At 46.4% G+C, this 24,218-nt stretch overlaps 1 protein-coding gene across 7 annotated transcripts in view; it reads left to right on the top strand.

The window, feature by feature from the left end:
- Positions 1 to 24,218, top strand: part of LOC111270059 (uncharacterized) — a 68,351-nt gene that overhangs the window by 29,191 nt on the left and 14,942 nt on the right. For 5 of the 7 annotated variants that reach the window (XM_086972347.1, XM_022850060.2, XM_086972346.1 and 2 more), the window contains exons 2-4: positions 3,852 to 4,540; positions 14,408 to 14,527; positions 23,735 to 23,938. In XM_086972347.1, coding sequence (XP_086828473.1) covers positions 4,523 to 4,540; positions 14,408 to 14,527; positions 23,735 to 23,938 — 342 coding nt within the window. In that variant the 5' untranslated portion in view covers positions 3,852 to 4,522. Of the gene's footprint in view, positions 1 to 3,851; positions 4,541 to 11,156; positions 13,266 to 14,407; positions 14,528 to 23,734; positions 23,939 to 24,218 lie in introns of those variants that run through there. The other 2 variants (XM_086972349.1, XM_086972348.1) reach the window with 2 other exon arrangements.

Raw genomic sequence — 24,218 nt, 5'->3', positions numbered from 1 at the left:
CTGTTTCGTCAACGCGTCCTACACTACTCGTGGAAACAGGGACATCGATAAAGACACAGGCCACAACAACAGCAGCAACAACCAGCAGGACAAAAATGGGCAACACCTAGACCCAGCAGAAGTGATTGTAACAATCGGACGTTCCGTGTGACGACGATTGAAAGTCGCTCACGGAGTGTCAACTCAAGACAAACAGTAACCGTATAACCCCACTAAACGTTAATCTGCTGTTGGAGAACAACTGCTGTTGCACTTATAACAGCGCTGGTGGTGATGGTCGCGGGAACAAAACGCCAGAGGCAAGCCCATTCATTAAGACACGCTGCTGCTTGTCGGCATATCTCACCGCGGAGCCCACCCGCCGGGCTGTCTGGCCGCCTGCCTAACCATTCGATCGCTTTGTTTCGCTAAGGAAGTTGCTATGACTGAAAGAAAGCCAACGCCAATAACAGTCACGGCCATCACACCGTAGCGTCAACATCATACTGTCGTTCATCGATGGCGATGAGCGTGCAGGATAACTTGCCGATCTGTTCTTCCTTTCTCTCTGTTTCAATCGCTGGTATCGTAAGCGTCGGCTTGCGTCGACGTCGTTGTTAAGATGTCGTTGCTTTTGTGAAAATGCATTAGATGCAACATAAGTAGCAACAGCAGCGGTAACTATAGCTTCGCTATCGAAACCATTCTCGTCGTTACACATCCCTTGCAACGGGCAAGTTGCGTACTGGCAGTAGCAGCGCGTATTCCCTAACATTATCTCGGAGACAGCATGGTGCTTCGAGCGTGAATATTGACACGGATTTTGTCGTCATCCGCTTGACGATGGAGTCACTTGCGTCGTAGCGATTACGCTCGTCGCCGCCGCGACCTACGTCCATCTAAAAGCATGTGCATCCTTTTGAGATGCTCCAAAGTTGCAACATTATGGCATTGTTTTGCTTCCTAATGCAACGCAATAAGCGATTTTACACAGATAGATACGCGTTCTGCTTGGCCTGCTCTAAGATGTTCCATGCTGTAAGCTTCTTGCTATTATCCACCTACCTATATTCCATTGACTAACACTGGGCTAACCATAAGACCCAACGATATACCACTGCCTGTTACGAGCCTGTGGGTGCATCCCCGTCTATGTGTGCTTATGTTTCTGAATGCTTTCGGATATTTCTGAACAAGACGGTGGATACTTTAGCAGTTGCAGACAGCGAACGCCCATCGATGTGATCACTTTATCTCTCTCTTTCTCTCCTCCTTTGTCTGCCTCTTCATTTATACAATACGATACCGGCTCAAACTGTTTGCTATTCGTCTGATCAACAGCCAGCAACAATAACGACGGCAGCTCTAGATCTCTCGTTGTTGCTCCCTTCACATTCGCTTGGTCGTTTGAAGATTATATCCAAATATGCTGGGCTACAGGCCATGCAAGCGCTATGTCGCGACCACTGCGTGGATACCGGCTGTGATAGTTCGACTCGTTGCTGTTTAATGCGAACATTGCCTGTGTTCGGGCAATGGGCAGGCTCTTGACGGCTTGGGACTCGGCGCGTGTGTATGTGTAGGGTTGTGCGTGTCGGGCCACGGTGAGCGGCGCCTCGAGCCGTCCGGCAGTCTGTGCGCGCCAAGTCGCTACGGAGTCGCCGCGTCCGCCAGCTTGTGCCTAAGCTCTACCTACGGGTGGTGTGTCGATATCTCTCTGTGAATAAAGAGGTTCTGGCGTGTGAGTGGGTTTGTGTGGCTGGGTCGTGGCTGTGTGTGATACAACTGAGTTTTGCTCCTGTGTCTGGTATACCTGCATGCCTGTCCGTCCCTATGGCTGTGTATATCCCTGTCCTGATAGTTGCTTGCACTCCTTGCCGTAACCGTCGCCGGTTTGCTGTTCGAGCTCCCCCATCTCCCTCTCTTTCTCTCTCTCGTTGAGAAGTCATTAGCCGTTTGTTCGTATGTGCGTGTCCCCGTCTGACTGGATGTACGAACGTCCTTGTATATGTGAGTTTGCTCATCTATGCTACTTCCTTGTGAGCTACAACGACTCCCTGCTGGCAGCTGCTTATTTGCTGCTCCGCGACTGTGAGTGAGTGACTGTAGTCCCCTTGCCTGACTGACTATCGGTCGCTATTAAGCGTGTCCTTACTGGGCATCTAGCAAACAGCAGTGTCTGCCTAACTATTGTAATTGGCCATAGCAATAGTGGGTCTGAAGAGCAAGAGCTGCCACTAAGGAGCTTGTATGCCGGTCGATCTGTCTGTGTATTGCGTTAGTGCGATGGACTGTTGCTACGTTAGTTAAATAGGCGTATGCTTACAGGTGTATAAATGAGTCCCAAGACGTACAAACGCTGCAAAGGTGGTCGGCGATGATTGATGTGTTAGTAGTCGTAGCGTTGTCATTCGGCGCTGAACTATTCTCCCAATGACATTCATATCGCTAGAAGAGCTGATAGAGGCTTGCTGGCTGCATGTATTAGTTAGATTTTCTGTAATACTGCTTAACTAAAAAACCGTGCATGCAGCCAACTCTGGTTAGCTTAAGGTGGACGAATTGTAAGTATCGTTGAGAGGTTGCAGAAAATACCGTGTCGCGGGAAAACCGGCACGATGACGCTAGGAATGGAGAAGCCCCACATATACGCAGAGAGTATTAGATAAATAAAGCTGGGGTGACCAGCTGCTGTGAGAAGGCTGCAAAAGCGAATGCATCGTAGGTTGGAAAATAAATCGAAGAAGACGGGTGGTTACTTTGGATTTTCGCCTTTTGTCTCAGGTTTTCGATTATGGAAAAGTTTGTCGAAGAACTTTTCCGATATTCGTCTGTATGTCGACTACGTGCAACACTTATAGTTACACAACCGTTTGATGAAACATCGTCTTGAGAAAAAAGAAGGCAAGCTTCGTAACGACAGCAGTATATATATGCAGTGTAATGGAATAAAAATCTTAGAGGTAAAGGCACGAGAAGATCCACAAGCTATTTGATGTTAGAAGCCTCAAACGTTTGCAGATCATCTGCCCCTCGCCGCCGCACTTTCACTATATTGCACAGAATAATCGTGTTGGAGATATCTTTTCTGTATGCTTCCGTACCACATGACGAAACATGATGGCTACACGATGAATCACATTATGGATTACAGACGAAGCGCAAGTGGGCGCTAAGACATGTCTCTCATATGATCTAGCCACATAAAAAGGCTTGGGCAATCGATTTGGTACGGGATGTAAATCTGAATCGGTGTTGTCCTGTTAATTATTATTACAAGTAGCAAGCGTCATTTCTCTAGTCAATGATATTACTGAGCGATTTGGTTCCTCGTTTGACACTTGTACACACGCTGTTGTTCCCGACGCCATATTGATTGCTCTATGACATCGTTAAGGGATGCATTGGTCGGTGGCATCGTATTTTAAGTATTCATCCCAGACTCAGGTGCCAGTCGCGCCGATGGGAAATCGTATTTATTTGAGAAGTATGATTACTCGTTTACGAACTATTGTGCAATGTTTATATTTGTTTTCTCGGGATTTGTTGCTGACTCCTATGAAATATCGATTGATTTTTTCTAGTCTTAAACAGCGTCGCTTAAAAGGTGTCAGAGACTTACGGGTCACTCTTTAAGCGTATTTATTTAACATTTTACTGATCTGGGTCCGCATGGCTTCGTTTCATCACAAATCCATTCGTTACCTGGTTAAATATCGTTTCTAGATTTATATGCGCGTGTACGTATTGACATTGTATCAGGAGTAACTTGCAGTAACGTAACAACGGTACATCTACAAAACGATTGTACCCTTAGTTTACATATATCGAACTGACGTCACCCACTTTTGTTTTCTGTACTGTATTTTCAGATAATTGCTTTCGCAGTTAGCGTCGACAAGCGATGTACAACTACGCACCAGACCTGCTAACTTAAACGTGGGGATAGTGTACCGCTTAAAAAATCTTCAAGATCGCTATCAGTTGTCATATCAGTGCAGATATCGCTATTAAGCCAGGCCGTATTGATATTGTCATTGATAGATTGTGTATGTCTGTGTGCGCGAGCACAAAAATCACGAACGTCAACGTGTGACGTCCCAAAGCAACGTCTCACGTCGAAAACGCTCACAGAGATAAAAACGATCCCCGTGTTACGAATGTGTGAAGTGGTGATATCAGCGAATCTGTCAATGAATCTAGCCTTTCTGTCCGTTCGGATTACGTGAAAAGTATTTTTCGTGGTAACGTCAAATCGTCATTCGACTCATGGTCAAATCTTCGCCATACCTCGCCAAGCTCCATCATGAAGTTATAACTCATTGTTTTTGATTGGTGATCGAGTCGAGTTGATTGTTCGCCGTTCAAGTGTGTGATGTGTTTTTACCACTTGTTCATAACAGTATCTGGTACTGCTATACCCGCGAACGTAATGCTACTGGCGGAGGTGGCGTTGGGCTGTTCAAAGGCGGAGGCCCGCGGCGAGCCCCGACGCCTGTGAGCGCCACGGCGGAGCTGAAGAAGCAGTGCACGTCGACTCGCAATGGAGACATCGAATCTGGTACGTCGAAAGATTCTCTCGCCTTTTAGCTGTTTTTCTTTTGGGTTTATCCCATCGTCGTCGATATCGTTGTTACTGCAGTTGTGAGCTTGTGAGCGTGTTAAACAAAGCCAGAATTAGCACAGTAATTGGCAATGCGTTTGATGGGAGCTGGCACGCTGTAACAGCTTGGCAAAAGGTACTCGTCGTCGATTTGTGTTTGTTGTCGCCTGGTGAATTATCACTGTCCGCCAGGAATATGTCTATACGTGTCTGTGTGTACTGGACGTAACCACTGCATCCGAATTCACTTACGTTCAAATCGCGCAACACTAACAGGGGCCGGCTTTGACAAAAATTGGCTACGGACTAAACGTCTAGTGCACCCATTGTCATCAGCTTAAACGGGAATGTCTATCGCCGAATCAGAACGACTTGGAATAGGGTTACGCTACTAGGCCAGAAAAACCCATTTTATCACATGTCTAGTATTTACGTATCATACGTGTTAGTGATAGGCTTCAGTTAACGACCCCTGGCTCTTCGAATCGTTAAAATCATCGCGCCAATGCACAAGGAAAAAATAGCTTGTATCAAGAATGGAAGGCGACGAGAGGTTTTACCAAGGCTGGGCCGCATTGTTACTGAGAGTAAAGCAGGTAATCGATAGGGCATCCAACCAGAAGCCGCATAACCTAAACTTGTCAAATGTTCGTCAGTTCTATGATATAGCGCCTTCGGAGCGTATGGAGAAGTGAACTCTCTCAGAACAACAAAAATTAGGATACAATTCAGGGAGAAAAGACTGGAAGAGGAAGTTTGGCTCTTATAGGATTGTTTATGTGAAGCTTTGTTGCATTACGAAAATAATTGAAATCGCCATTAGCTAAAGTAACTAGAATTCAAGCCTATTTGAGTTTGATTATCAACGCTTCTGTTGAACAAACTCGTGCAACTGGGTTGGTAGCTTTTTTCACTGCTCCTGCTTTCTGCAATTTCAAACTGCCTAATTATTTTTTTTGTGTGGATTAAAATCGTCCAGCAAACCCCTCTTATTTTCCTGAATGTTCCGAATTGTTTGCCCTTCGTTAGTCCTAAGCTTCACCATTTTCAGACCGCGTAAGTTGCGAATGAATTGAATGAGAAGTTTCTTTTTTGTCTCCAACACATTTTAAGGCTATCTTGTATGGCTAGCTGCTCCTTCTAAAGACTTTCTGATAACTTCTCAAAGATTCATTTGAACTTTTCGTTGCTTCTTGAAGATCACACCAGGATAGGTCTTGATACTATCTAATAAACTGAATTAGGTTAAATTAAAAGAAAAATCTATATATATATATATATATATATATATATACACATATAGATCCTACATGTTTGTACATAATGTAGTGAATGAATTAATGGTATACAATACAAGCAGCTCGTAATGCGACAGCATTAAAGCAGACGACGTTCAGCTACGATTATCTACAGCGTTCTCTGCCAGTGTGAACACCTCCGTAATTCTCGAGAAGGCGTGGGATATGCCAAACATTTATTTTTGCCTCATATGTCGTGTAATTACAGTATCGTTTTGGGGTTTAATGCATTCATACGGAAACCTATCGGGAACTACCTAAGCAAAACGCTGATTTCTTTCAGAGCGTCTTCATTTGACAGAGTAAAAACATACTTGAAAGAAACCTTTTTCTAATACGACTCTAAACATTATACTAACAGCGTCTATTGATTTATCCAGCTTCATAGTTCCATATTGCACACAAATTATGGGTGTTCCCATTAGCAGCGACAAAGTTTCCGTTACCTTATGGGTGTTGTAGTGCGATATTAATTTGCAAGTTTTGCTGCCTATTTCTGTGATTTGAAACAAAGGTTTTCAGGAGAAGTACGCTTTGTTTTGCGTCCTGTTGTGCAAAGGCCGGTTCCACTGCCCACATACCCAGCTTCATGCGTATTCAATCGGTTTATTGTACCTAAAACTATCCCGCTTGTTACTATTATATTACCGTCAGCCGTGAACACCAACTCCAATCACAACCCAGTTCTACTCTCTTTTTTGGCCATTACTTTATTCTTTTTAGTGGACAGGAAAGCGTCTTGCGAAGCGCCAAATGTGGCCTCTTTTTCTAGGCTTCATTGCAGCAGCAGGGGGCTTAGGTTGGCTCTAACATTTATTCTCAGCTAAGGAAACCTACTTAGTGCCAATCCAGACTTATTTCTCGATCGTCCTCTTTCGCGTTCTGCTCTCTTCAGTCTCTTCCTGTTTCAAGCTGTGTCGTTAGGCCGACGGGCAGAGAGCCAAACTAAACCAAAGCGGCAAGACTTGAATCAGCCTAACTAAACCAATATAGCCCAAGAGGGCCCGATCCCAACCCACAGAGTTCATCCGAAATTTTGCTAGTTGGTGTGAAGGTCTTTTTGTTCCATCCTATACCATTCTGTTAGATCTCCATAACAGTTCACAGCGCAGCTGCTATGTGCTGTTTGGCCCTTTTGGCCTACCCCTTTTTTTGGCCTCCGAAATATGAGCCAAGCTTCTCTTAGAAGTAGTTTCCATCCAGCCTGGCGACCCCTGAGCCTTTTGTTGCTGTTCCATCGTTAGTTTACCGCCGGCGCGCTCTATAGCGCTTTTACGCACAATGTTTCTGTTCGTCCGTTTGCGGTGCCTATGTTCTGCGAATATGCCTTACACCATCAGGCCATGGCAGGCTCTTCGCGCCTGTACACCCAACTAGCAGCGTTGTAACGTTCGAAAGAGGCGGACCAGTCTGTAAGGCATCGGCCTGTTCTGGCATATTTAGACGGGTAGAGCGGCTAGGCACTTTCTAGTGTCTTCTTTCCGTGCCAGTATCCCTCCAGCTCGGTATTAACGGCTGATCGTAACCATCAACATTGCGTGGCTGGTATTTGTGGCCGAATACGACTAATTCTGAATAACTGGCCAATATCTCTCCTTCTTTCTTTGTGTTTTTCATCGTTTTTTTTCGTTCTGTTTCGGTGTGAGCGGCTTCGTTCGCTTATGCTGCTAGTTTTCTCTGTGTTTGTCAACATGACGCTACAACTTTTAAACAAGTGAAGGTCCGTGTGCCGCTACTATTGTCTCACCATTCGGTCTCTTGTTCGCTCGTTCGACGATTTATCCCTCGCAAGAGATAGCAGTCATCTGTCTCCTCTCGCGCGTTACCCAGTTCAGCCTAGTCCGTCCGACTATCCAACGGTCTCTAGCCTAGGTACTATAGAATGCCTTAGCTTTTCTCTCTCCCTTTTTCGCCTCCAGCGCCCCCACCGCGTTACTTTTGTCTTCGTCTTTTTTCTTTTCCTACCACGAACCATCGCGCGAGTTTAGCTACCCAGGTTGCGAGCGAGTAAACCAACGCCCGTGTCTCTTCTACTACTACTACAGAGACTGCTATGACGAGTATCGCTGCAGCGTTACTTGCTATTCTGGTATTGGTGATGCAGCACCCTCTGTAGCCTGGGTCCTTTACACATGCCTGTGTCTTCTCTCAGCGGTGGCTCATCGTGATCTCTCTCTCTCTCTCTTATTTCTTTGTCTCTTTCTTCATTTTTTTCTCGTCTGTTCGTTGTGTGTTGTTGGCATACCCGACCAGTTGTTGCAGGTCCACCACTCTGTGACTTCGTTCCTTTTCATCGCTCGCCTTGCCATGCTTCGCTCTGCTGACCTGGCCGCAACCAGCCAATCTTGCTGCCGATCTGTCGGTCCATCTGCCATGGCGTCCTTTCCGTGAAGAGTCACTACTTTCTGCGAGACTATCCATTCGTTCGTTCGTCGCAAGCATTTCCTCCTGAAGCGTCCCCCACTGAAGCTTGCGGGCTTGGTTGCTGTGCTGCTATGAGCCACGGGAGAAAGCTTCCTTTTCTTTCTCCCTCGTTCTCTTTTTCATTTATGCCTTTCTTCTTATTCTTTGTTCATTCGCTGGCTAGGCTGGTTGGCGTTTATTCCTTCCCGGGCCGCTCTCTTTTGTCTGTATTCATTCATCGGTTCGAACTTCGAGGCCGGAAGACAGGCAAGCATCTGGCCGGCTGGCTGTCCGGCTAGCATCGAGTGACTGAGTGAGCGACCAGGCAGGGTCGGTTGACGGGCGATCTTGGTCATCGTCGTCGTCGTGGTGATGCTGATATCGGTGCAGTTGTAGCGTCGTCAATGGCCCCAGGCAGTAGTGGTCCTCGAAGCCTCGTCGCTGCTCTTCGCCTGCGCATCCCTTTGATTGCTGTCCACTGAGTTGTTCTTCGCTGTGCTGTGCTGAGTCGCGATGTGCTAGCAGCAGCAGCATTATAACACACCGTAGCAGCAGTGGTAGCGGCAGGGCCAACAGCAACAAGAGGAACTGCAGGGGCACAGTGAAGCTCGGGGCCAAAAGCGTCCGTCACTCCGGTGTTTCGAGAGTTGCTCCGGCAGGCAGCGAGAGCGCTAGCAAGCCAGCCAGATAGCGAAATGTAGTCGAACAGAGGAGCGCCCTGTTCTCCTCAAGAAGAACGTTTTTCTCTTCTCGTCTACCCAGAGCAGTCCCCAATGGCGGAGTTCCCGTTGTCGCTGCTGCTACTTTTGCTCCTGCTTGTGCTTGGGTGCTGCTGCTGCTGCTGCTGCTGCCGTCGTCGTCGTCGTCGTCGTCGTCGTCAGCACGACGCTTCCTCTCTTCTGTCCTTCGGTCTCCCTTCATAACTATGGAGGCTGCTGCTTTCTTGCCTGCCTGAGTCGCTGGCTTGGTGCTTCCCAACCAACATCTCCGCTGCCGTGGCCGTCGCTACAGTCGCTACTGCCATCCTGTCCTCAATGGGGATCCCTTCTTCTTCCTGCGCACAGCGGCGGAGGCGGCGGCTGCGAGGCTGCACCCTCACAAACACTCAGACAAACCGACACATACAGACGTAGCGAGACAGACTCGCGCACGGCCAGCCACGGCAGGGCAGGGTAGGGCTGGCCACATACATTCGTATAGAGAAACGGCTCCGGCGCTGACGGGCGATGGGCGACTGGCGTTCCTTTCGCGCACACATCCAGAGCTAGGCACAGCCAAGCTGGTAGGGACAAACAGGCATGTAAGGAAACAGGCATGCAGCCAGCAGGCGGCTGACAGAGCTCACACGGACAGACTTACACAGGCAGCAGTGGACGGAGTGCTTGCCACCGACCCCCGATTTGTGCGGGTGGCTGGACTGGCGCTGCGCCGCGATCATCGTGCTTCTGTGTATGCGCGCTCTGCCGGCCTCGTCGTGCGTCGGCATCGTCCCTTGCTACTGCTGCTGCTGCCCGCTACCGCTCGATTCACTACTGTCTCTCTCGAATATAACTCGCCTCGCCCCGATTCTCCCCGGGGCATAGCAGACCTGTAAACCAACAAGCAAGACGTACAGCTCTGTAGCGGCAGTATCAGGCTCAGCAAGCGAGTCTTTTCCTCTTTGTCGCCGTTGGCGTCGCCTGGCGTTTGGCAAGCGCGCGCGAAAGCGACTGAGCGCGCTAACCCCGCGTCCCCTGGTGTCTCTCCATTACATCCTGCTCCAGCTAGCTAGTGGCAGTAGTGCTGGCGCTGGTTCCCAGACAAGGCAGTCAGCCAGGCTGCAGCAGAAGCAGCCGCAGAATGCTAGAGCAAAGCGAAACGAGTCGAGGCCGTGCCAAAGCAGCGCCCCTAAGCACCCCGCCATCTAGCCAGCTAGCCCCCTGTAGCAGGCGCGCAAAGTCGCGCGCTGCAGAGAAGCAACCAACGAACAGCCAGCCAGCCAACCCATGGATGAACCACCCCTAGCATCCGCCTGCTCTCGCTGCCAAACCCAACTACGAGTTGGGTCCGTGTTCTTTCTATAACCCTGGGTTGATTCGCCCCAATTACCCCAGAAGTTCGTCCTTTTGGTGTAGGGTTGGATAGGGCGAGGAGGCAGCAGCAGTAGCACGAGGAGCAGGCCCTTTTCGATCTGGCAGCCTCCAGGGGCAGCGAGTATAGCACGGGTCTAGGAGTACGAAGGGGCTTAAGGGAAATCGGAGGGATCGTAGCCGCTCGGGAAGGTGGGAATTTTCCCTCCGCCCCGTCTGCCGCGCCCCTTCTTGTCGCAGAAGCAAGGAGGGCGGGTAAGCGAGGAGGCGCCGGGCGGGGCTGGGGAAAACTTCTCGTTACAAGGAGAGCTCCAACTGAGCTCGAATGCCAGCAGCAGTGAACAGGGGACGGGGATATAGGGTCTTGTCGGTCTTCCCTTTACCCCCGTTACCCCTGTGCGCGTTCCTTTTTCCCCCACTTAGACAGTACCCCTCCCGACTATCCTCCCGCGAGCCACCACTGCTATTGCCACTACCGAAGTCCTCCTCAGAGAGTCCGGGAGGGGAGGAGAAATAGGGCTGATGTTGTTGGTGGAAGCCGGCAAGGAGGGCGCTAGACCAGGAGCAGCAAGGCGAAGCAGCGGAAAAGCAGGAGGGGCGCTGCGAGAGCAGAATGGGGTAGAAGAGCCCTTCTCTCTTTCTCTCTGTAGTTCGGGTTGGTGTCGAGAGATACCGAGAGGGATGTCGAAAGGCCGCTGTTGGTGCTGCTCTGCGGGGAGAGTGGGGGATGTGTTTCGGGGGCGCAAGGGACTCTGTGCTGGGGTGGGGTACGGTTGGGTAAAGTGAGACAGGGCGGGGCGGGCTGAACGGCGGATGAGATGGGATGGAAGCAGAACCCCACAAGCGACGGGGGACTCTGCCGCTCCTTTTCGCGAAGCGCGGCGCGCAATGAGAGTGGGCGTTCGGTGGGGGAAGGCTGAGCTAGGCTGAGGGGCGAACGGCTGGTTGGGCCAAAGCTGGGGAAGCCGAACAGGGGGCAGGGGTAACTCCAGGGCATGGCATGGCAAGGCAGCCTCGGCAAAGAGTCGACGGGCAAAGTGGGACATGAGGGGTTCTGCAGGAAGACACACTCTTCGGCTGCGGCGGGTCGGCCAGCAGGCAGCAGCAGGCTGAAGCAGCCTAAAGCATGCTGAGGTTGGCTGAGGCAGCAGGCGGCCTCGAGAACGAAGGCTGGCGTGGCTCCCTTGGTCCGTCCCGTCGGTGAGCTCCCTCCTCTCCCTTCCCCACCACCTACTACTACCGCCACTACCACCACCGCCACCCCCTCTTCATCGCTGGCTCACAGGCAGCACAAGTCTGCTGCCAGCCCGAACACCCGCCGCCTGGCCCAGAGCTGTGGAGGCAGCAGCAGCACCACACAGCAGGCCCGACCAACCAAGCAATCGGCCGACTCACAGACAGACAGGCCGAACGACCGACAGCAAGCACCGAACGAGGAGCCAAGTGAAGAGAGACTCTGCCACTGAGCAGCAGCCTTACACAGGACAGAACAGGCCGCAGGCAGACAGCAGGCCGCGAGAGCCAGCGAGCCGGCTCACATATACAAGTCGTCCTCGTCCACTAGTTGGCAGAACGACTGGCTTTGGATAGGCACGACGGACCCCCAACGACGACTATCCTTACAGTCAAACGTTGGACAGCCCTAAAAAAAACGTAGAACTGACCAACAGAGAGAGGTCGACAGAACCAGTGAGAGCGACGAAAGGAATGGGCAGTTCAGACAATGTTGGGTTGTGTACTCTGCCTCCGGATCATCGCAGGCACAAGAGGCATAGTGAGTGAGAAGCGCAAGTCACTTGAACTGTTCGTAGGGGAAGCGACGAAGCCGGAGCCGTGCTATAGTGTTGGATTAGCTATACCTGCGAAGGAAACAGGCCAGTGAGTTCAGTAGCTGTTCGTGTTTTCACTGTTGAACTATCCTACAATATCTTCCAAAGATCTCGTTCATTCAAGCCTTTTTCCGAGGTATGCGACAGCGAGCTGGACTATCTTTGTGTCTGTGCGGGTGACCTGTCGGCTAAGTATCCATGTCTCGACTATCTGTGTGTGCATCTGATGTGGAGTTCGTTATTGGATAGACTTGGAAGCGACGGAATCGTTTCAAAAGCAGCTTTTCCAGACCAGTTTGAACGTCGGATCTCGCTATTCTGTGTTTATGCCTGTTGGTCCTTGCAGTACATTTCAGGTAATAATGCTACGAGCAGCAAATCCGTTTCGTTCTGGCGTGGCCTGTTCGTCTGTCGGTGTGTGAACTAACGCAAAGCTGCTATAAAAAAAACTGACACTTTCTCTCTAAGAACGCGTAACAGGAACCTCCCACAGCCATTGACAGATTATACTGATGGAACTACGAAATATCTGAGCAATATAACTATTTTTTCGCTTACTATATGTATTTCGCGCCAAAAACATTCATTACGGAGGCGGGAATAGTTCTACTGTCATTGAGCAACGCGTCTGTGCGCTCAAAGGTTTCAAGTTGCCCACTCGTGCCGTGCGAACCCTACGTGGGGCAGCTGATGTAGCTGTTTCAGCTATGCATATCCGTGATTTTGTAATTGTGCCACTCTCCAGAACAGAAATCACGCTGAGAATAACACAACTCAGCTATAATAGCTGCTATTACTTTCGATGAGTCAATACTGGGTCACTGCTATAGCCGGCCGCGTGATACAATTACGTGAAGTAAACGAGTAAGCGGAAAAGAGATTGAGTGTGAACGCGGATACATTGTAAATAAATTAGACGGATTAATAATCAGCTCATCGTGTGGTATTACTAGTATGAGTATTACGCTAAACTATCAATACCAAGGCCGCAACAACAGCATTATGTCGAAGAGTTGCTTGCCAAAGGAGTCGTACGGCTTTGTTTGTCTCGTTCTTACAGAATGATTAGCGCCCTTCAATTCTCGTAAGTTTCTCACCTCAATTTTCCACTACGTTCGTCCGCATAGATAGTAGCACAAATTACGTCATCGTAATGGCTGAATTAAAAAGGGCGAAATAACTTCATTAGTGTATCAGCTTCCTAACAAATAGGTATTTCTGCTAGGTCTGAAATCCGGTCTTAATCTATATTTAAATTGCCCCATATAGATCGAAGTGTTTATTTCAATATATATATATATATATATATATATATGTATATAATACTCTTCTGTGCATTTCTACTGCTGGAAATGCAGTATTTGGCTAGCTTGTTCGTGAACTCCACCCTCAACACTGGGCATTTTCTAATATAATATCACTCACTCAGAAGCCCCTCTCTTTTATCTATCCGTACATGCTTGTAATAAATAACATTTAACACGGGCTTTGTAAGATTTAAGTGTATTTCCTTGAGTTGGATAAAGGCTATCGATATCATTTGAATCCATAAGGCTTAAAATTTTAGCCATACCCACAAATAAAAACATCAGGTAACAGTGTACGAATCATCGGCTCTACTTGATTTGAGACTTGTTTGTGTATGTACGCTGTTCCTGTAAATTGAACCTATGCTTGATAAAAATATGCTAAAAAGGTGCTGAGATAAGCGGGCCGCTGTCACGTTTCAGGCTGTTATATCCCAGTACTGATTGCCCTTGCTTGCGCTAGTTTTTTACTCACATCACTTAAATATGCAACCGTTATACTTCACAAGCTTCGAATTATTAACAGTTAGATCGGTTTCCAACCATCTGATATTTCTCGAAATGAGCAGGGGTTTGTGTGCTCGAAAAACTAAAATTCAACACCTGGTGTAGCACTAAGTGCTTATTGCTTTCTTGATTGTATCTGCTAGGCCCAGATGTTCACGGCACGATAATTAAAGTACATAATCCGGTGCTGGACAATGGCCTACCATGCTAAGTCCCTGTTCCCTAAGTCTTAGTTGTTAGTTGCTTTATGTTTAACGATTACGTCTGCCAAACGAATAGGGTAACTCTTCTACCTAAATTGGTACAAGATGTGGCACAACCTGTTGGTCGCAAAGCATTTATTGTATCGTGTCGGGTCTGTATGTCTCTTTGTTTGCTTTTCTCGATATTTGATTGTTTTACTGCCATTTAGCACGAGGCTGGCCGGATCAAATCTGTTCGGGATCCGAGGAGTCCAGAAGCGTTTCGGTATTACTTGCTTCAACATCCGCTGGCGAGGGAAGCAACCTTCAGTGCTCCAGCTGGTCGATCCGTGAGTGATACCTTCATTCATAATTTCAGTTCAACCCCCACTAACGCACAGATGTGGATGGTTTGACGATGCACCGATTCTTACGGGCCCTCAGTCTGTTCAAATACCCACAGTATCATCACAGTGTCATCGATACGTGTATTATTTGAACATCAAATGGGTAATATATCTACGCATGTTGTTTTCAACTTGATAGATAAGTCAAACTTCAAGATATATCAGTGGTGTTTATGGATTCTATTAGAATAATAAAACGACCTGTTAGTGTCGAACGGTCAGTATTATAGGAGAACGGCTGACTGTAGTAAGGCTGAATTAACATGATTGAGGTATACATAATTATTACTTGTTATGATTAGTAGTAGCTAAGTTCCGAAAGAACGAAGAAGCAACTCATGAGTCGTCCGTGGTAATATACTGTTAGGGCTATGTTAATCTCATTAGTCTAGTTTGCCTGCGAGGTAAGAACACGGTCACCTATTCCGGAACAGATCGGTGATTGTTACTATAAAATTTCGGATTTTTAAAATATCTCCCACCTCACATTTTAAGAGATATATCCCTCAGGTCACGAACGCAATATTTTTCCCTCAAAGAAATTAACCAAACTTTTCCCTAAATTTGACCACCGGTTTATTACTTTATCTCTGTAGTATTTTTATGGCTGGAGGTCAGTGGACGATAACACTCGATTAGTCTATCTTCGCCGTGTTCTCAGCGTGGAATCGTTCATCGCGTATCGATTCCATGCATTACTCGTCGCACTGAGGATCCACACGACACGCAAAAAAAAATACACCCAGAAACATCCATTTTGTCAAACGAGACGTGTGTTTCTGTGCGCTGTGGCCAGCTTAGAGCTTACGATTGCTACGGCACTGTATCTTTGAACGATTACGTGACTGACCGTTACTAAAACTAAAAATACATCTAGTTTGTTTAAAGGCTTTTTCATGTATCCTTGATCGCCAACCTACCGCCACTGAACGGCTCTACCTTAGCGCGATCGCCTTGCGACAAGCTTAGTGTAGCTACTTTATTATGGCAAACAACTGGCACGCGTACAGACAAAACACACTCATGCTATGTGTGCCCTTCGATCAACGGACATACACAGGGTCATTGTTCATCGAGCAGATTCAAGTCGTGTTATATATGGCGCGCAGAAGTTGCTACAAGTTAAAATACTATTAGATTTCATGCTGTTTCCCTTGACACCCTGTCCAAACATTTTTTGGCCGAATTTTTCAACGTATCAGTTCAATCGCGTCATACTATGCACTCACGTGTGTGGAATTGTAACTAATCATTGCCTGCCACAACAGACCAAGGGCTCAAACTTTCGAATGCAGTCGCTGTCCAACGAGGTTGTCCAGCGTAGAGGCTATTCTCGACAATGAAGTCGATGACGACAATAACAAAGCTGCTTTTTCTCAAGGTGATAGGCTTACTCGTTCGACTCACCAAACGATTGCCACCAGTCCGCTGGTTTGTTAACGACCACTGACTACTACAGCAAGGCGAAGGAAATCGTCGAGATGTGGGACTTAACGGGCAAGGGGTCCGCTTGATCGTCCTGGCCCGCTTCGTCCTCTTGCGTGTTGGTCTCGTCAATATTTTCCTCCGTCAGTCGCTGTCACTACCTTTTCTTTGCATTCCTTTTCTTATACAATAGTCGGCTTTTGCTGTGGCATTGAGTTCGCTGGAACAGGCAGCAGTGTCCAGCGGTTTCTTCAGCGTTCGGCATCGTCAGATTCGTAGTGTTTTGTTCTGCTTTTGGCGTTTCGTTCGTACTGCTGCTGCTGCTGCTGCCATTGCCGCTGGTACACCGCAGTCCTCGTGCGTTCGTTATTACTGCCGCTATCTTTTTTCCCTTTCTCGGTTCTTGCTGCTCGCCGACAAACGCAACGCGATGCCTCTGTTAGTTATCGCGTTGACTGGGTGTAGTTGTTGTTTAGGTGTGTGTCTGAGTGCCTGTATGGCTGCGTGAACGCGTTTGCTGCGAGTGATTCTATCACACGATTGCTTGGCGTGGCTCGATGTCGCTTGCAAACGGGCAGATATAAAAACAGACGACCAGCCGGCTTCAACATGCTATTATTACAACAGCTGCCAGAGAAGGCAGAGGACAACGACAGCAGCGAAACACGAGGGCACCGTCCACACGAAGGCGCGCGAGCGGATGGCCAAGGCGAAGAAAACGCTAGAGCGTTAAAGGTAAAGATGGAGAATAGGCAGAGATTGTCACGAAGGGCAATATGAAGGGGGCAAGTGGCCGGGAGACGACGGACCGAAAATCTCCGATGCGATGACAGCAGTAAGAGCAATAAAGGTAGATAGGATGAGTTAAATTGAGGCCGCTATTGCTATACCACCAAACACTTTTACTACAAACAATGGTTAGGGTGTTGTTCGAGGGAGAGAGTTCGCGCAAGACCCAAGCGTATCTTAGATAATAGTAGGAAACCAAGGGGTCGGGCTACGCCCTGTGGCGACCGCCAGATCGTTTATGATAAATTAAATAAAATTATTCAGCTATCGATTCCCAGTCATACAGAAGAAGTACCTGTTTTTTTCAGCCAGTTAATATGTCACCTACTTATCGGCACCCGGTTCGATTCCTGGCCGTAATAATCTATTCTACAAACTATTACTAGGATTATTACTGCCAGTAGTACGTCCGTGACTCGTATCTATACACGCGCTGTCGCTAAATTCCGACGAGCTGTGGCCTGTGGCCTCTATGTTGTATAAACAGGTTCAAAATAAAGATATGTAAAAAGAAGAAAATTTAAATACATGGGTGTTGTAACGAAAAACACAATATCGAGTAGTCTATGAGTGGATATACCAACGGTCTGCTGGTACTCTGGTAAAAACTCCGTCGGAACTTCTGTGGCCGACTGGGTTTAATCAACATTACAAAACCGAGAAGAACGTCAAGGTGAACTGAAAGTACAGGGATGAATATGGTCAAACCAGAAAAAGATGAAGTAGTAAGCCTGCCCAAGGCGAAACCGTAGGAGCACCGTAACAGAAAGTTAGGGACGAACATGACGATAATTAAGGAGTTTGCTATCATCGCACTTGGCATCGGCGTCGTCTTCAACGCTACCGAAACTGAAGTGACGCTGAAAACATTTGCGAGTCTTTCCTCACCACTCTCTTTATCGATATCCGCAGCGCTTAAAATGACGTCGTCTTGCGAACCACTGAGTGGACACTACCAGAGCCAATTGGTGAAATATTATTGTAAACTTAGCTACAATTCGGCATAACCTTCCTTAGCTTCTCGCAGCCTTAGCCCTCCCATCAAAAGGAACAGCCAGAATAAAAACATCATCAGAAAATATTTAAAATTTTTTTCTGCGTGTTCTGAGACCGATCGCATCCGTATGACCGTGCAATGCATGTAGACTGGCGTGCAACTGTGGTTTTATATAAAACGAGAAAAACGACAACGACACGATTCGACAGCACACAAGACATCACTGACCAGCTGCCCAGAAAGAAGGAGAAAAAGAAATAAAGGCTAGCGGCCAGTGCGTTGGTTTAGGCAGTTGTAAGCTGCCAATGAAATCCCAATGCCGTTGGACGGAGCTGGGCTGTAGAGCTCAATAGAGTCCCCTGGTCGGTAAAACAAGCGAGAACGCATAAGGGAGTGACGGCGCTGTATATACGCTGCTGCTGTGTCTATGGGAGGCGAGTGGACTGCAGAGAGCTCTCTTTGGGGGAGGGACAGCGAAGGGACGAAGGGACGGAGGAAGTCCTAGGTTAGGTTAGGGTACGAAGGAAGCCAGCCGCTAAAAGGGAAGTCTCACAGAGGCTTGCGTTGGATAGCCGCGAACAACAAAAAGGCTGCTGAGGCTCTCCTATTGCTGCCATCAGCAGCGGCCGTAGCAGCAGGATCAGGCGCAGAAGCAGTACCAGAAGCAGCCGTAGGGCCTTAGGGAGTGCCTGTGAATCTTTCACAAGGGGCCTTCTGTAGACTGTGATCCTGGAATCGCATTGCCTATACCTGCTCGCTTAGCATAACCTGCAATAGCCTGGCCTTTGTTGGCCTGTTTTTTCTAAAATTACTCCAGCTTAGTATAAAGAGTTGATACCTGCTTTATTATAACGATTCTCGTAATCGTAATTGATCTTGGTTGCGTACAATTGGGTGGTCGGTAAGATATTATGAGCAATTCTGTAGGTGCTGATGTCTTTGTAGAATGTGGCGTTGATTTTGCTGTGAACGTTTGCCTATCGCAAAATGTGGAGAATTAGAGAATAAATAAAAATATTGTAAACAATTAGTATTAATAAGAGCGCAACGTTTTGTGGCGATATAGAATGCCACACAGGCTTACTTACCGTAGCTTCACGAGACCTGCGTGTTTTCACGTAGCGACTGCACATGCCTTTAACCTATGCGGTGGTGCTAAGTCTTCACTGGCTCGTAAAAAAAATACTTGGCCGTACCCTTGTATCCCGATAGAGTTCAGTATACTTTGTTGAATTACGCTGACGATGAAATGTCTAATTGGCTTGGAGGCATTTTACATTGTTTGATCTATGATTTAGGCAGATGCTGTCAGTGCTCTGGACACCGTATGACTTTAAAAATATATAGTACAAAATTAATACTACATCCATTATTATTGTCACGGATCGTCTAGGGACGGTAAACTCTCTTAAAAATGGAACAGAATAACGACCGGTTGTAAATATGTGTGTTGCATTTTGACAGGTCCTATTCTTTTTTTGTATTCGCTTACGAGTGTTTATAATTGGCGGGCTCGTACCTATTCCTGAACCGTGGGCGAGTTTAAACAACGACAGGGAAATGTAACACTGAAAACCATAATGACTTACTGCCTTTCCACAGCCTACTTTTGCTGCCGCCTGACTGGCTCATTGTTTAGCTCTGAGCAGTGCTGTTATCAACTCGTTGTAGCAAACGACGGTTTGTTCAAGAAGATGCCAATTACTAGTTTATAAAGTCATTGACCTTATAGCTCGTACTTCACACAATAACTGGCCTTGAATATCTGGGGGATTACGGACTAAAGACATCCAGAATCTGTCAAGAACAGCCTATAATTGTAAATTCGAATATTAACTTCGGAAAGCGGGAGCTTGATAATTATTTCTGCTGTTATTTGTTGTTATTATGAATATAGGAAGCCAAATTTAAAACTGAACCAAGTAATTCTATCTAAGTAAAGAGATATATATGATAGACAGGTCGATACGAGCCTGCCACAAAAAGGAGAATTTCATTCCTTGTATTGCATTTAATTAACGTGTTATTTCGCCCGTACACGTGCACGCCGTTCATGTGCGTGAGATCCATTCGATTTAAGCCCGTTTCGGCCAGCGGTAGCATATCTGGCGTCTGACTTTTACAAGAGCGGTCCGTAAGTATTTCTAAATACTGCACCTACAAAACACGCCACATCGATCGACTGAATAACAGCCAGGTCGTGGGATCTTAACACTGTCGGCAATAATGAGTAAGCTATAAATAGAATTAATAATTATAGCAGTAGTGATAATGTTATAAATCATCTGTGGTACAATAAATGCTTGGTTACGAATGGGAGCCGCAAGTGCTTTGTGCCAAACGCTGGGATCGCTTCGTATCTATTCGAAAAGACCGCGCAATTTCCTATACCTGATCAGATTAATGCATCATAAGAACTCAGGAGCATCGATATGTTAACGGACAACAACCGCCTCTCGATAGACGTACAGAATCTGTATACGGTTGACAATACCTCATACTCTTCTTATGCTTTACCGAACGCCCATCAACAATGCTGCGCGCGGCTATAATCAAACGCGCAGAGTAAGCCAAAACGGGAGTGAGGTAAACGTAGCAACTTGATAGTATCAAGTAATGATTCACGTAACGATTGCGACGTCTTAGAAGAAGTTAGACCAGTCGTTTTTTTATTACGACTCAATTTCCCGCTGTCTAATTCTGCACACTAGTTTCTCGAGCAGCAAATGAAGGCCAACGACTGGGGCCCACCTGTTCGAAAAGGGTGATTCTATTTCAACTTATCAGATGAACAGGTCACCATAATAATGGTAATAGCTCTTAAGTTAAATGTGACTACACCACCACACTCACAGCTCTTCTATGTTTAACTGTTTTTTTTTTGTTTGTTTATGGCTCGGGAGACTTGCGTACGATGCTAGCAGTAATGACACTATTACGTAGTAAATTTTTACGGTTATATATATACGAAAGTCTGTTGTGTCGTATATATTAATTATGATTGGCGATTTCAAACTAGTATATGATCTACAGTGATATTCTTAATTAATAACAATGTATACGAGGGACGTTTGTGCTATGTGGAGACACAGCGAGGACGCTGTAAAGTTCGTCTGCTATTCGAAATACGATATTTTCATTTGTCTGTTTGTTTAGCTCAGATTTAAACCACTGTCTTGCTTGTTAGCGAGATGGATTTCGATTTGTCCATTCTGTTTTGGACGAATAGATCAGCTATGGCTGAAGTTCTAGTACGAATTACAGCATTTGGCGTATCATCGAAACACAAATAGTTATAAAGTCGTTTATGGATGGTCGAGTTTAAAGATGGCCAATAGAAAAACGTTTCGATTTCGACGTATTCTCTAAAAGCTAAAGTTCAAACGTATCAATTATGCGCCAATTGTGTGCAGCCCTATTCTCACTATGTGCGTATGACCATTAAAAGCAACCGTCTGTACAATAAACGAAGGGGATTGTTAGTAGAGAAAGTCCGATATGATGCAAGGCCACGAAGCTTGACCTCTGCACACCCGAGCAGGAGTGGCGATTTCCGATTGCAATGAAAGTTGTTGGATTTTCTGTCAGAAAAAGGGCTAGATATAAAATGGCAACATACCGTATCCGAAGAGTGATATGGCAGGCTGGTCGCGACCCATATTCATTTTCTATATACTATTTCATCTGCTTGATTTTCTTTTGTTATTGAAATTGACGCCACATCAGACACGATCTGCACTAGAAAGTTTCGATATAGGGATCGTTGCAACACTAAGCGCTTCTACACAGTGAGCGACTTGCACCATTTGATCTAACTAGCTTGTGCATAGTCTCGGTAAATTGATTCGATGTATTTCATTGACGAGTTTATCTTCATTTATATCAGAGTGACGGTCAAGTAGATGGAAGATATTTACTATTAATGAACGACAATAAGAAAAATCAACGTTTGTTTGAAGAAAAACAAGGGCATATGTCGTTAGCAGTGATACATTTCTTGGAAGCGATATTCATAGATACTCACAACGAACTTTGAGAAGTTACACGAACTTACGACGTATATCGACAGATTGATTTCGGCTCGACCGCTTTCTAATTAAATGCTCTCATCTGATTCATTGAGCTGTTCTATATATCTAAGGAGTTCATCGACCTCCTGCTTTATATCTGTAGAAACCACGGATTTTAACTATTGCGAGATAATCAATTGTAGTGATGGGCGCAGCGGACCGACTTCGCGATGAGGCTATAGTTCATTGCTAGAAACCACTTATGAACATTTAAATATTTTTGCGACCGATTCGACGCCCTCTGCTTTCCAGAGAATCGGTTTATACAAATAGTGTAGATATGTATACACTCATGTACATGTAGATTGACCACCCCGAATGTCGTCCCGGTATCGAGTCACAGCTTCAACTTTCTTCAGGGCAAGACAGTGAGGAAAAAACTCTGATATGTATTAGATCAATTAATAGACGATTCCATTCCGGCTGGCTGCATAACGCGCGTCACTGTCACGCGCAGAATTTGATTTTCTTTCAGCGACATTAGAAAAAAACAGGCAACAATTCCTACCCAATGACCTGGAAGAATGGAAATTTGCAAAAAAATGACAGCAATTGAATTTGTGTGGAGGAAAGTCAGCTATTATACGGCCATCCTACTTCGCTAGCCACCATTAAAACCTACGTCCTGAATGATGTACATATGTAAACATAATAAGTGACACGCTGGTTGGTCTCCAAGCTCAAGCTAACCCTCGGTAGCATTCTTCACTTCTACGAAGTGAAACATTCGTTAGAACTATAGAAAGAGCTTCTGCTCGTTACGCTTTGATTGTACTGTCAGCTAGTTAAAAGTTACGTAATGTAAACAGTAATATTAATAGTTAAATATTAGAATACCAACGTATGTGACGAAAGTATGATGATCAGAATAATCCTTGTCCAATTAACGGTATACATCGATCGCTCCGCTATCGGCTTTCCATACCTACAGTTCTATATGGCTTATACATATTATATAGAACATCACTGCGGTTATCCACGTTTGTTTACTCAGCTTGCTTAGCTAAGTTGCCTTAAATTCGGAGTGAAGCCCCCTTATGTGAGTGTACGTAAATCGTATTCTTAGCAGAAGCATAGTAAATGGTGGTCTTGTGCATCTCGAACGAACTTGATTCTACTTTTATTTGTCCGAGGACACGTCGAAATGGTTACCCTATGGAGCGTCGAAAACACTGTTACAAGGCAGTGACAAAAAAACCAACAGAAGTCGCTAAGTTCTGATTCGAACAATAGGCAGCTTAATTCGATGAGTACGGGGGCAAGCACGTGCAGCGAATACATGCTTGTTGAAGTATTTAGAGGGTTAATGTTGAACGAAGGCGCACGTCAAGCAGAGCCAGGTCCTGGCGCAATAGACGCAGGACCCTATCGGGTTTTTAGAAAAGGAAAGAAATGCTTAGCTTATAGCGAACCAACCCCCGCAGCTTGAACAAGGGCATGTTGGATTGAATTGGAGAAGTTTTGAATTATTTCTATGTGTTTGTTGTGACGAAAGGCAGCCACTGTGTTCCTTTTGTCTGCTATTACTGGCCCTCAACGGTCTATCGTTAAGAATGATAAAGGCCTCAGCAACTAGCTGTTCTTTCGTACGAAAGATTTTTATGGATTTGTGTAGTAGTGACGGCAGTTCAAATGGTAGCTTACACTGCCGATAACTTGTAATAACAAATTTTATTCTTACTTGTACACATTGAAGACACACTATCATCCGCTACTAACCCTAATAATAGTAACAAAAACAATAGTGCACTTGTTGACATGAATACAAACGATATGATAGGCCAATAGCATAACATCTTCGGGGCTAGCATTTTTACTAACCTTCGGTGTTACACCCTGCCATGGATGGACCCATTCCGTTTGTTTCAGGAAGGTGATCTTTTCATAGCGCCTCCGCCTCCACCAGTCGAAGCGATGGACCTAGCAGCGCCCCTTGACCTTTGCGTGAAACGCCGGGACCGTTCACCCTCAACTAACCGAAGTTCGGGAGGGGGAACTCCCTGTGATGCTCTACCTACACCACCAAAACTTGCCAGAAACTCGGCACCCCCTTCATTACGGGCGCACCATCAGGTTGGTAACGAGATGAAGAAGCAAACGTGGCGTCCCTTTAGCCTGTGGGGAACAAGTCTTCAGCATTCTGTACTTTTTCTCATAAATTTTGTTTTCATTTAGTTAGCCATTACCTGCCGAGTCTATTTGTAGATGCTTTCAAGTACTATTTCGTTTGGCTTGCTAAGCGACGACGCAATAAAATTTATTGGGAAATAATAGTTAAACTGAGAAAGTGTTCAATAAGCAAAAAATCATGTCAAGGTATTACCATGTTGTCATCACTCTAAGCTGAAAATAT

The sequence above is a fragment of the Varroa jacobsoni genome, unplaced genomic scaffold, assembly GCF_002532875.2.
Source record: "Varroa jacobsoni isolate VJ856 unplaced genomic scaffold, vjacob_1.0 scaffold_1439, whole genome shotgun sequence".
In the NCBI taxonomy this organism is placed as follows: Eukaryota; Metazoa; Arthropoda; class Arachnida; order Mesostigmata; family Varroidae; genus Varroa; species Varroa jacobsoni.
This window is presented reverse-complemented; position numbering and strand designations above follow the sequence as displayed.